This window comes from Lampris incognitus, chromosome 1 (genome assembly GCF_029633865.1).
Source record: "Lampris incognitus isolate fLamInc1 chromosome 1, fLamInc1.hap2, whole genome shotgun sequence".
NCBI classification, from domain to species: Eukaryota; Metazoa; Chordata; class Actinopteri; order Lampriformes; family Lampridae; genus Lampris; species Lampris incognitus.
In genome coordinates this window covers 151,306,604-151,320,969 of record NC_079211.1, presented here as the reverse complement: position 1 = coordinate 151,320,969, position 14,366 = coordinate 151,306,604, and the positions used below count along the sequence as shown (strand labels likewise).

The following is a 14,366-nucleotide window of genomic DNA, read 5'->3' as shown; positions in this document are numbered from 1 at the left end:
ATCTATGTGCCTTTTTAACATGTCAAACGTTTGTCCCCCTTTGTACAACCAGCCAAAAGACACACAGCAAGCACTGAGCCGGAAGGAGTCCGCGGTCAACATGGAGAAATTCAAAAAGTTTGCAGCACGGAGAAAGTGGAAAGTACGTCTTCTCTTGATTTTTACATACATACATATACATACACATATACACGTATACACGTATACACGTATACACATACATACATACATACATAGTACATACATACATAGTACATACATACATACACACATACATATATACATACATACGCACACATACATACGCACACATATACATACGCACACATACATACATACATACATACATACATACATACATACATACATACATACATACATACATACATACATACATACAGACACACGTACATACCTACACACACACACACACACACACACACACACACATACATACATACATACATACATACATACATACATACATACATACTACATATACATACATACAAACCCCAATTCTAATGAGGTTGGGACGTTGTGTAAAACGTGAATAAAAACAGAATACAATGATTTGCATATCCTTTTCGACCTATATTCAATTGAATACACTACAAAGACAAGATACTTAATGTTCAAACTGATCAACTTTATTGTTTTTTGCAAATATTCACTCATTTTGAATGTGATGCCTGCAACACGTTCCAAAGAAGCTGGGACAAGAGCAACAACAGACTGGGAAAGTTGAGGAATGCTCAAAAAACACCTGTCGGGAACATTCCACAGGTGAACAGGTTAACTGGGAACAGGTGAGTGTCATGATTGGGTAGAAAAGGAGCATCCCCGAAAGGCTCAGTCGTTCACAAGCAAGGATGGGGCGAGGGTCACCACTTTGTGAACAACTGCGTGAGCAAATAGTCCGACAGTTTAAGAACAATGTTTCTCAACGTGCAACTGGAAGGAATTTAGGGGTTTCATCATCTCCAGTCCATAATATCATCACAAGATTCAGAGAATCCGGAGAAATCTCTGCACGTAAGCAGATATCTTGTCTTTGTGGTGTATTCAATTGAATATAGGTCGAAAAGGATTTGCAAATCATTGTATTCTGTTTTCATTTACGTTTTGAACAACGTCCCAACTTCATTGGAATTGGGGTTTGTACATACATACATACATACATACATACATACATACATACATACATACATACATACATACATACATACATACATAGTGCATATAAGTAGCAGGGTTACCGCGGGTGCTTGCTGTCCGTTCCTGTTTTATCACCAGAACTCCCAGTTGTCTGTCAAATCGCTACTGTCATCTGTCATGCAACACTTACGTTGCGCCTCACCTCCACTTGGGATGGGTTGTTGTTCAGTTTGAGGTTTGTGTAGAGAAAGTTTGGGTCCCGTCGGTTTTTATTTATTTTATTTTATTTTTTCCCCCTTATCCCACCTGATTAACCCAATGGCATATGGCCGGAATGCTTGTGGAATAGCTCCCCTGGCTCACGTTTCCACAGGAAGGAGATAGTCGTTACACCAGCTTCCTTCAAACTCATGTCGGCTGCTCTCGCCATCTTACACGCTGAAGCCTCCTCGCATGGATTGCATCACCTTCAGGCCGCGAAGGAGACATAGGGAGAACGCTTTCAGTTGCTTGGCTGCAGGTGCCCGGGTGGGCCAGAGGGGTCGCTGGAGAACGATGAGTCCCCGAACACTACACCGATCTACACCCACTATCCCTCGGGTAAGGGTGGCCTAATGAAGGCCTTACCCCATGGATGCTCAGGCCAGGACCGGCCACGGCGAGTCCGGGATACGAACCTCTCAGCCAGACGACGAGTGGACTGCAAGAACGGCAGTTTATTCCGCTCGGCCACCAGAGCGGCCTCCGTCGGTTTTCTTTCATTTGACTTAGGTGCACATACCAAACAAATGGAGGAGAGAAATAAAACAAAATGCACAGGTGAAATATACCATGTTTCACCTGTGCATTTCGTTTTATTTCTGGCCTTTGTTTTATTTTGTTTTATTTCAACATAGTACTGTGTTATTGGGAGAAGGATGCTAAATATGGAGCTGTCAGGGAAGAGGAGAAGAGGAAGGCCAAAGAGGAGGTTTATGGAGGTGGTGAGGGAGGACATGCAGGTGGCTGGTGTGACAGAGGAAGATGCAGAGGACAGAAAGAGATGGAAATGGATGATCCGCTGTGGCGCCCCCTAATGAGAGTAGTCAAAAGTAGTAGTAGTAGTAGTAGTAGTAGTAGTGGTAGTAGTAGTGGTAGCACAGGTGAAACATGACTAAGGGATGACACAACAACCATAACAATTTGTTAATCCTCTGTGTCTCTGAAATGCTTCAGAAATTGTGCGGAAGCAGCAAATAGGCACATAAACATCAGATGAAAAGATGTTTTACTTTTCTTTTTTTCTTCTGTGCCCCCATCCGTAGGGTGAGTGGTTGTGTCAGGGTCAGTAGTTGTGTCAGGGTGAGTAGTTGTGTCAGGGTGAGTAGTTGTGTCAGGGTCAGTGGTTGTGTCAGGGTCAGTAGTTGTGTCAGGGTGAGTGGTTGTGTCAGGGTCAGTGGTTGTGTCAGGGTGAGTGGTTGTGTCAGGGTGAGTAGTTGTGTCAGGGTGAGTGGTTGTGTCAGGGTGAGTGGTTGTGTCAGGGTGAGTGGTTGTGTCAGGGTGAGTGGTTGTGTCAGGGTGAGTAGTTGTGTCAGGGTGAGTAGTTGTGTCAGGGTCAGTGGTTGTGTCAGGGTGAGTGGTTGTGTCAGGGTCAGTGGTTGTGTCAGGGTGAGTGGTTGTGTCAGGGTGAGTAGTTGTGTCAGGGTGAGTAGTTGTGTCAGGGTGAGTGGTTGTGTCAGGGTGAGTGGTTGTGTCAGGGTCAGTGGTTGTGTCAGGGTCAGTGGTTGTGTCAGGGTGAGTGGTTGTGTCAGGGTCAGTGGTTGTGTCAGGGTGAGTAGTTGTGTCAGGGTGAGTGGTTGTGTCAGGGTGAGTAGTTGTGTCAGGGTGAGTGGTTGTGTCAGGGTCAGTGGTTGTGTCAGGGTCAGTGGTTGTGTCAGGGTGAGTGGTTGTGTCAGGGTCAGTGGTTGTGTCAGGGTCAGTGGTTGTGTCAGGGTGAGTGGTTGTGTCAGGGTGAGTAGTTGTGTCAGGGTGAGTAGTTGTGTCAGGGTCAGTGGTTGTGTCAGGGTGAGTGGTTGTGTCAGGGTCAGTGGTTGTGTCAGGGTCAGTGGTTGTGTCAGGGTCAGTGGTTGTGTCAGGGTGAGTAGTTGTGTCAGGGTGAGTGGTTGTGTCAGGGTGAGTGGTTGTGTCAGGGTCAGTGGTTGTGTCAGGGTGAGTAGTTGTGTCAGGGTCAGTGGTTGTGTCAGGGTGAGTGGTTGTGTCAGGGTCAGTAGTTGTGTCAGGGTCAGTGGTTGTGTCAGGGTCAGTGGTTGTGTCAGGGTCAGTGGTTGTGTCAGGGTCAGTGGTTGTGTCAGGGTGAGTAGTTGTGTCAGGGTGAGTGGTTGTGTCAGGGTGAGTAGTTGTGTCAGGGTCAGTGGTTGTGTCAGGGTCAGTGGTTGTGTCAGGGTGAGTAGTTGTGTCAGGGTCAGTGGTTGTGTCAGGGTCAGTAGTTGTGTCAGGGTCAGTGGTTGTGTCAGGGTCAGTGGTTGTGTCAGGGTCAGTGGTTGTGTCAGGGTCAGTGGTTGTGTCAGGGTGAGTAGTTGTGTCAGGGTCAGTGGTTGTGTCAGGGTCAGTAGTTGTGTCAGGGTCAGTGGTTGTGTCAGGGTCAGTAGTTGTGTCAGGGTGAGTGGTTGTGTCAGGGTGAGTAGTTGTGTCAGGGTCAGTGGTTGTGTCAGGGTCAGTGGTTGTGTCAGGGTGAGTAGTTGTGTCAGGGTCAGTGGTTGTGTCAGGGTCAGTAGTTGTGTCAGGGTCAGTGGTTGTGTCAGGGTCAGTAGTTGTGTCAGGGTGAGTGGTTGTGTCAGGGTGAGTAGTTGTGTCAGGGTCAGTGGTTGTGTCAGGGTCAGTGGTTGTGTCAGGGTCAGTGGTTGTGTCAGGGTGAGTGGTTGTGTCAGGGTCAGTGGTTGTGTCAGGGTGAGTGGTTGTGTCAGGGTCAGTGGTTGTGTCAGGGTCAGTGGTTGTGTCAGGGTGAGTGGTTGTGTCAGGGTCAGTGGTTGTGTCAGGGTCAGTAGTTGTGTCAGGGTCAGTGGTTGTGTCAGGGTCAGTGGTTGTGTCAGGGTCAGTAGTTGTGTCAGGGTCAGTAGTTGTGTCAGGGTCAGTGGTTGTGTCAGGGTGAGTGGTTGTGTCAGGGTCAGTGGTTGTGTCAGGGTGAGTGGTTGTGTCAGGGTGAGTAGTTGTGTCAGGGTCAGTGGTTGTGTCAGGGTGAGTGGTTGTGTCAGGGTCAGTGGTTGTGTCGGGGTCAGTAGTTGTGTCGGGGTCAGTAGTTGTGTCAGGGTCAGTAGTTGTGTCAGGGTCAGTGGTTGTGTCAGGGTCAGTGGTTGTGTCAGGGTCAGTGGTTGTGTCAGGGTGAGTAGTTGTGTCAGGGTGAGTAGTTGTGTCAGGGTCAGTGGTTGTGTCAGGGTGAGTAGTTGTGTCAGGGTCAGTGGTTGTGTCAGGGTCAGTAGTTGTGTCGGGGTCAGTGGTTGTGTTGGGGTCAGTAGTTGTGTCAGGGTCAGTGGTTGTGTCAGGGTCAGTAGTTGTGTCAGGGTCAGTGGTTGTGTCAGGGTCAGTGGTTGTGTCGGGGTGAGTAGTTGTGTCAGGGTGAGTAGTTGTGTCAGGGTGAGTAGTTGTGTCAGGGTGAGTAGTTGTGTCAGGGTGAGTAGTTGTGTCAGGGTCAGTAGTTGTGTCAGGGTCAGTAGTTGTGTCAGGGTGAGTGGTTGTGTCAGGGTGAGTAGTTGTGTCAGGGTCAGTGGTTGTGTTGGGGTCAGTAGTTGTGTCAGGGTGAGTACTTGTGTCAGGGTGAGTAGTTGTGTCAGGGTCAGTAGTTGTGTCAGGGTCAGTGGTTGTGTCAGGGTCAGTAGTTGTGTCGGGGTGAGTGGTTGTGTTGGGGTCAGTAGTTGTGTTGGGGTCAGTAGTTGTGTCAGGGTCAGTAGTTGTGTCAGGGTGAGTAGTTGTGTCAGGGTGAGTAGTTGTGTCAGGGTGAGTAGTTGTGTCAGGGTGAGTAGTTGTGTCAGGGTGAGTAGTTGTGTTGGGGTGAGTAGTTGTGTCAGGGTCAGTGGTTGTGTCAGGGTCAGTAGTTGTGTCGGGGTCAGTGGTTGTGTTGGGGTCAGTGGTTGTGTCGGGGTCAGTAGTTGTGTCAGGGTGAGTAGTTGTGTCGGGGTCAGTGGTTGTGTCAGGGTCAGTAGTTGTGTCGGGGTGAGTGGTTGTGTCAGGGTCAGTAGTTGTGTTGGGGTCAGTGGTTGTGTTGGGGTCAGTGGTTGTGTTGGGGTCAGTAGTTGTGTTGGGGTCAGTAGTTGTGTTGGGGTCAGTAGTTGTGTCAGGGTGAGTAGTTGTGTTGGGGTCAGTAGTTGTGTTGGGGTCAGTAGTTGTGTTGGGGTCAGGGTACTGGTGGAAACTGTACAATCCCCTGTGGTGACCCCTGAGAAACAGGGAACAAGCCAAAAAAAACCCCCAAAACCGACAGAATAAGAGGAGGGTAGAAAAATGTACATGTGAACCATTTGACCTTGTCTGTGTCCCAGCTTCCCACAAAGCCGGCGTGTCGGTTGCCCTCAGGTTTCCCCTCACTGGGGCAATATGTGGCCCGCCTCACGTCACCTGACACCAGGTGACCCGGGTCGCAGCCAGGTGGACCCTCATATTGACATGTTACTCTTCTCTCTTCCAGCAATCCGTCCGACTCATCTCCTTATGCAACCGCCTGTCCCGCTCCTTCCTGTCCCGGAGCAACATCAGCGTGGCGCGGAGCGACGACACGCTGGTAAGACCTGGAAACGGGCTGCTCTGATTGGCTGAATCCAAACACACATCAGAACACTAGGGAGGCAGGATGCTTCACATCGGGGCAGGTTAGGTGCAGGCACAAACAGGATGCAGGGTAAAGGTAGCGTTCAGCAAACAGCAGTAATAGTTCCTCTATATGAGTCCACTGTCCTCCATATGAACACACTGTCCTCTATATGAGTCCACTGTCCTCCATATGAACACACTGTCCTCTATATGAACACACTGTCCTCTATATGAGTCCACTGTCCTCTATATGAACACACTGTCCTCTATATGACCCACTCTCCTCTATATTAGTACACTGTCCTCTATATGAGTCCACTGTCCTCTATATGAACACACTGTCCTCTATATGAACACACTGTCCTCCATATGAACACACTGTCCTCTATATGAACACACTGTCCTCTATATGAGTCCACTGTCCTCTATATGAACACACTGTCCTCTATATGACCCACTCTCCTCTATATTAGTACACTGTCCTCTATATGAGTCCACTGTCCTCTATATGAACACACTGTCCTCTATATGAACACACTGTCCTCTATATGAACACACTGTCCTCTATGTGAGTCCACTGTCCTCTATATGAGTCCACTGTCCTCTATATGAACACACTGTCCTCTATATGAGTCCACTGTCCTCTATATGAACACACTGTCCTCTATGTGAGTCCACTGTCCTCTATATGAGTCCACTGTCCTCTATATGAACACACTGTCCTCTATATGAGTCCACTGTCCTCTATATGAGTCCACTGTCCTCTATATGAACACACTGTCCTCTATATGAATCCACTGTCCTCTATATGAACCTCTATATGAGTCCACTGTCCTCTATATGAATCCACTGTCCTCTATATGAACACACTGTCCTCTATATGAATCCACTGTCCTCTATATGAACACACTGTCCTCTATATGAACACGCTGTCTCCAATGAAAGTATGGCAGTTGCTCTGTAGCAGTAGTTCTCAGTCAGGTCCGTATGTACCACTAGTACTGCTGGTTTTCTATTCCGTCTGCTGGTTCTTTACATCCAGCTGTTGTCCCGGGTTTGACCCTGCCTTCAAGCGCATGGCGGAAGCTCATTTTTCCGATACTGGAACCCAGAAGTCGTATATGCGACATAAATGGCATTCAAGTGCTTTGGTCAGAAATATCGGGTAACAGTTAGCCGCTACGATACCAGTAAAAGTGGACGCCGTGAAAAACCTGCCTTTTTTGGGGGGGGGGTTACCCTTTTCCTCCCCAATTGTATCCGGCCAATCACCCCACTCTTCCGAGCCGTCCCGGTCTCTGCTCCACCCTCCTGCTTATCTGGGGAGGGCTGCAGACTACCACATGTCTCCTCCCATACATGTGGAGTTGCCAACCGCTTCTTTTCACCTGACAGTGAGGAGTTTCACCAGGGGGATGTAACACGTGGGAGGATCACACTATTCCCCCCAGTTCCCCCTCCCCCCTGAACAGGCGCCCCAACCAACCAGAGGAGGCGCTAGTGCAGTGACCAGGACCCATACCCACATCCAGCTTCCTACCCACAGACACGGCCATTTGTGTCTGTAGGGACGCCCGACTAAGCCGGAGGTAACCGGCGATCTCTATGTTGGTAGGCAACAGAATAGACCGCCACACTACCCGGACGCCCCGAGCTTGCTTTCTTTTTACACTGAATAGGTGATCAAAGTGAAATACACGCAGAGAAAAAGGAAATATTTGTCCTTACCATCATATGATGACATCCTTCCCGTCAACTCCATCTTCTCTGACGTGATGCCTGCCGCCCAATGACTGCTGGGATAGGCTCCAGTATCCCGCGACCCTGAGAGCAGGATAAGCGGTCTGGATAATGGATTGATGGATACGTAACAGCTCTGAAACTCGGGTACCCTCGATGTTCCCCGCAGTAATAATGACTTCAGAGAGGCGGTCACGTGCCGGTAACTGGAAAACACGGCACCATGCTTCCAAGGAGCACTATCAGACCTGGAACAACAGATGAGTGTAAGGAAAAACCTGGCACAGTGGAAAGACAGGCGTAACGGTGGTATCTGAGGACCTGATTGAGAACCATTGCCTTCGAGAAAGTTTCACTGTTTACAGCCACTCCTTATAAAACACAAGCTTAATTGCAGTGTTTGGGTTGTTTTTACGATTTCTTTGTCATCCACAAACTTAATAGAATATGTGAGTTTCTGCTGCACTAGAGGTGTTGTTAGTAAGGTGTGAGGTTAGCTAGCTGTAGGACGTCATGATGCTCAATGATCCAGGTCAGAAAGTCACAGAAGGTTGAGTCGGTTCATCTGGACACCACGTTTATTAACAGATACGTTTCATCCTCATCTAATGCCCCTTTTCCACTACATGGTACCCGCTCAACTCGACTCGGCTTGTCCGTTTTCCATCACTGGGAAGTACCGGCATTTTGGTACCACTTTTCTGGTACCGCCTTTGTTGAGGTTCCAGAAAAATTGGAGCGGGTACCAAAATCAGTGCAGACCAGCTACACTGAGGGGTTCTGTTACGGTGATGGAAAACAACACTGCGAGTCGCGTCGGGTCGAGCCGGTACCGTGCAGTGGGAAAGGGGCACAAGTGACCTCCTCAGTCTCACTTGACTGCAGGTACCCCACCCTTATAAACGATACAGTGGCGTAACCACCCCAACCAACGACTGGTTTCATATGCGCATATGGGCGTGACCATCAGCTCGAGCGTCAGTGGCCATGTGAGCTCTCCACAGAGGATTGGGGAGTGTTGCAGTCACAGCGTTGTGAGGTGGTGACAGATGGATAACGACTGAAACAAATAACCAGTGTCATATGCACATACGGGTGTGACCGTTAACGGTGTGTGACCGGGTCACTCCCATATTTGCATATGAAACTGGTCTGTCTGTCGCCATCTTACAATGCTGTGATTGCAAACATTCCCTGAGGGCCCAGACACACCAAACCGACTAGCGGCGACGAAGGCCGACTGTCGCGTCGCCTCACGTCGCCTGCCGTCTGGGCCAAAAAGCAGCACTTCAACACACCGCAAAGACGACAGCCGACGGCCAACTAGCATGTATGTTCTGCACTGATTCGCTAAGCTGAACAGCCAATCGAGTGATCTCCCTCAAAGACGGGCTCCGCCCATTCAACATGCTGGGTCGGCCAAAAAGCTGCCGACAGGGGTTCGACTAGTGCCGACGGTGCAGGACACACCGTAAAAACTGGGGTCACAGACGCTCACCAACGGCACGACATTGGCTGACGGCCGACCGTCGGCCTGGTGTGTCAGAGCCCTTATCGTCTGTGAATAGTACACATGACCTTTGTAGCTCTAGTTAACAGTCACGCCCATATTTGCATATGAAACTGGTCGTTAGTTTGGGTCGTTATACCACTGTATTGTTATAAGGGGTGGGGGTACCTGCACTCACTGTGTTGTTATAATACGGGTGGGGGTACCTGCAGTCACTGTATTGTTTATAAGGGTGGGGACACCTGCAGTCACTGTATTGTTTATAAGGGTGGGGACACCTGCAGTCACTGTATTGTCTATAAGGGTGGGGGTACCTGCAGTCACTGTATTGTTTATAAGGGTGGGGGTACCTGCAGTCACTGTATTGTTTATAAGGGTGGGGGTACCTGCAGTCACTGTATTGTCTATATGGGTGGGGGTACCTGCAGTCACTGTATTGTTTATAAGGGTGGAGACACCTGCAGTCAGTGTATTGTTTATAAGGGTGGGGGTACCTGCAGTCACTGTATTGTTTATAAGGGTGGGGGTACCTGCAGTCACTGTATTGTCTATATGGGTGGGGGTACCTGCAGTCACTGTATTGTTTATAAGGGTGGAGACACCTGCAGTCAGTGTATTGTTTATAAGGGTGGGGGTACCTGCAGTCACTGTATTGTTTATAAGGGTGGGGACACTGTATTGTTATAAGGGTGGAGACACCTGCAGTCACTGTATTGTTTATAAGGGTGGGGTACCTGCAGTCACTGTATTGTTTATAAGGGTGGAGACACCTGCAGTCACTGTATTGTTATAAGGGTGGAGACACCTGCAGTCACTGTATTGTTTATAAGGGTGGAGACACCTGCAGTCACTGTATTGTTATAAGGGTGGAGACACCTGCAGTCACTGTATTGTTTATAAGGGTGGGGGTACCTGCAGTCGCTGTATTGTTTATAAGGGTGGAGACACCTGCAGTCACTGTATTGTCTATAAGGGTGGAGACACCTGCAGTCACTGTATTGTTTATAAGGGTGGGGGTACCTGCAGTCACTGTATTGTTTATAAGGGTGGAGACACCTGCAGTCGCTGTATTGTTTATAAGGGTGGAGACACCTGCAGTCACTGTATTGTCTATAAGGGTGGGGGTACCTGCAGTCACTGTATTGTTTATAAGGGTGGGACACCTGCAGTCACTATTGTTTATAAGGGTGGGGGTACCTGCAGTCGCTGTATTGTTTATAAGGGTGGAGACACCTGCAGTCACTGTATTGTTTATAAGGGTGGGGGTACCTGCAGTCGCTGTATTGTTTATAAGGGTGGAGACACCTGCAGTCACTGTATTGTTTATAAGGGTGGGGGTACCTGCAGTCACTGTATTGTTTATAAGGGTGGAGACACCTGCAGTCGCTGTATTGTTTATAAGGGTGGAGACACCTGCAGTCACTGTATTGTCTATAAGGGTGGGGGTACCTGCAGTCACTGTATTGTTAATAAGGGTGGGGGTACCTGCAGTCACTGTATTGTCTATAAGGGTGGGGGTACCTGCAGTCACTGTATTGTTTATAAGGGTGGAGACACCTGCAGTCACTGTATTGTCTATAAGGGTGGGGGTACCTGCAGTCAGGTGAGACTGGAGGTCACTTAGATGGTGAAGCGTTTGTGTCAGTAAACCTCGTGTCCACATGAACTGATTCAACTTTCTGTGAGTTAGATGTAGGAGTTGTGGGGTCCTTGGGGGTGGGGGGGGGGTGACCTACACATTACCTCCGCAGCAAAGTTCAGCTTTTCTGTGTGTGTGTGTGTGTGTGTGTGTGTGTGTGTGTGTGTGTGTGTGTGTGTGTGTGTGTGTCCATGCGTTGTTGCCGTTCCAGTACCTTGTTGTATTGCAGAGTTAACGTCTGACTGAGGTTTAATGATTTACAAACCGCCGCCAACGAGCCAGGGCGAGGCGGCCATTCACTTATCTAAAGTTTACATGGCAACTCCCTCGTTTCACGGATGCGATGGTTGCTGAGAAAGTCCGGGTCGGCTCAGCGTCATTATTCTGGGTTGGAGTCGTGGTCCTTTCTTAGTTTGCTTTATTCTCCACACGAAGCCGTTACTTATTCACCTTGCGTGCTTTGGTTTTAGGGGAAGCGTGACTGTCGGCTCACAGGGCCGCTAGCCGACCTTCATATAGGCTTTGTTTTCGGCCCACCTCCGCTGCTCCCTCCTGAAGGGAGATCGGTTTTCAGCCTTTTCTCGTTGACCTCCCACCGTGTCGGCGGAGCCGCTGACCTTTGACCGGACCCGAGAGAAAACCGTGTAGGAAAGGGGAAAGGGGATCTGGTGTATTCTTTATTCCCCCTTTGTGGAGGAAGACCAGTCTGTTCCACCTTAGGGGTCCGTTTGGTTTTTAGACCCGCTCAGGAAGTTGTCCTCACATGTCTCCATGTGGAGGACGCCCAGACAGACAGACACACAGGACGCCACAGGTGACTGGAGAAGGTGTTGTGCCAAAGGACGTGAAAAGACTTTTTGGATTATGTTTAGCTAGCATCACCCTGAAATACCCATTAATAAATGGTAATAAGCCACTTATGAGCTCTTATAACACACTTATGAGCTCTTATAACACACTCGTTGAAACTAGCAGACAGCTTGAAAACGCATCTTATTACAGTTTAACCTCAGAATCAGGAACACTTTCCCCCAACCCACAACAGCACAACACAACGACAGCAACACATCCAAAACTACAAGAACACACATACCCACACTAACACACATATCCACACTGACACACATATCCACACTAACACACATACCAACACTAACACACATGTCCACACTAACACACATGTCCACACTGACACACATGTCCACACTGACACACATATCCACACTAGCACACATATCCACACTGACACACATACCCAAACTGACACACATACCAACACTAACACACATGTCCACACTAACACACATATCCACACTGACACACATATCCACACTGACACACATGTCCACACTGACACACATATCCACACTAACACACATATCCACACTAACACACATATCCACACTGACACACATATCCACACTAGCACACATATCCACACTGACACACATACCCAAACTGACACACATACCAACACTAACACACATGTCCACACTAACACACATATCCACACTGACACACATATCCACACTGACACACATGTCCACACTGACACACATATCCACACTAACACACATATCCACACTGACACACATGTCCACACTGACACACATACCCAAACTGACACACATACCAACACTAACACACATGTCTACACTAACACACATATCCACACTAACACACATATCCACACTGACACACATGTCCACACTGACACACATACCTAAACTGACACACATATCCACACTAACACACATACCCACACTAACACACATATCCACACTAACACACATATCCACACTGACACACATGTCCACACTGACAGACATACCCAAACTGACACACATATCCACACTGACACACATGTCCACACTAACACACATATCCACACTAACACACATATCCACACTAACACACATATCCACACTGACACACATACCCACACTAACACACATATCCACACTGACACACATATCCACACTGACACACATGTCCACACTGACAGACATACCCAAACTGACACACATATCCACACTGACACACATGTCCACACTAACACACATATCCACACTAACACACATATCCACACTAACACACATATCCACACTAACACACATACCCACACTAACACACATACCCACACTAACACACATATCTAAACTAAACAAAAAAATCCCTGTCCAGGAGAATGACCGCCAGCCAGGATGACTGTTGGAACTGTCGGTCTGCATGGGCTAGCAGTTAGCTTAGCCCGCCCTGCTTCCGTGTCCTGTCAGACCACCTTCAGTGTTTCCTCTTTGGGTGCAGCTCCAGTCAGGGCCGTGGTCCTTGGGCCCACAGGACACAGCAGACCAGACTCCCTCAGCCGATCCAATGCCAGTTCTCCCAGCCAGACACCTTTGACTCACCTCCCTGCACTCCACACAATGACACTAAAACACAGTCAAGGCTAGGCGAGGCCGCCTCCAGACCGCCCTCGGTGTTGTCGGAACTGCCGGTCTGCATGGGCTAGCAGTTAGCTTAGCCTGCCCCGCTTCTGTGTCCTGTCAGGCCACGCTCGGTGTTACCTTTTCGGGCACAGCTCCTGGCAGGACCGTGGTCCCTGGGCCCACAGGACGCAGCAGACCAAGCTCTCCCAGCCGATCCAGCGCCAGCTCCCCCAGCCATCAAACGAAGACACACTTAGATGTGGACAAAGACACTGCATGGACGGTACTGAGTGAGGCTGCCACAAACATGAATTTGTGCCACCATCTTCCCACAACTTCCTAATAGACCTCATTAATAAACTCTTCCTAATAGACCAGAAGATCAGCCCTGTCCTGAAGCATGTAGGACTTTGTGCCCATACTTAACCTTCAGGCTCATAATGCTATCAATAACAATTATTCAAAATTTGTGAGATGTTTATCGATATTCTCAGCGTTATCAGACCTTCTGAGTGCCCTATCAGCCATTTATTATCACAGTTTACAGCCGCTCGTTATAAAACGCAGCCGGTTTGGGCTGTTGTCGGCATCGTATTAACTTGTACACAGTGTTGAGTCTGCACGAGGGCGATAAGGCTGCGTCTCTGTGCGGGACAGTTTCCTGTAGGCTCAGTCGTGTGACGCTGAATTGCTTCTTAGAACCACAGGTCGAAACAGATCTGTGAACACGGTTGAATGTTAGTATCGGGGTTTTGGTGCCGTGTCCTGGATTCCACGCTTCCAGTTGTGCGATCCAGGATGGCAGCTCTGACAGCAGAGCTCCCACACGGCTGACTGGCTGTTCATAGTTATTATCTGTGTCGTCTTGCAGTGGCGCGGCTGCAACAGGAGTTAGCTTGAAGCGGAGTACGGAGTCCATGTGTCACGCTCGGCTGCCCCCTCCCACACACACACACACACTCACTCACTTCCTCCCTCTCTCTCTCTCCCCCTGTCTCCGGCTCCTTGTTTTGTTGGGCGGTGTGTTGCAGTCCATGTCGGTGCTGTGGAGACTGACCCGTTTGAAGGTTACTGGGTCATGTGACTTGTCATAAACGGTCCAAGTGACTTT

At 48.9% G+C, this 14,366-nt stretch overlaps 1 protein-coding gene across 1 annotated transcript in view; it reads left to right on the top strand.

The window, feature by feature from the left end:
- dapk1 (death-associated protein kinase 1) overlaps positions 1–14,366 on the top strand; it is a 184,543-nt gene that overhangs the window by 92,146 nt on the left and 78,031 nt on the right. The window contains exons 10-11 of the mRNA XM_056297804.1: positions 53–142; positions 5,816–5,908. Of these exons, the coding sequence (XP_056153779.1) occupies positions 53–142; positions 5,816–5,908 (183 nt within the window). The remainder of the gene's footprint in view (positions 1–52; positions 143–5,815; positions 5,909–14,366) is intronic.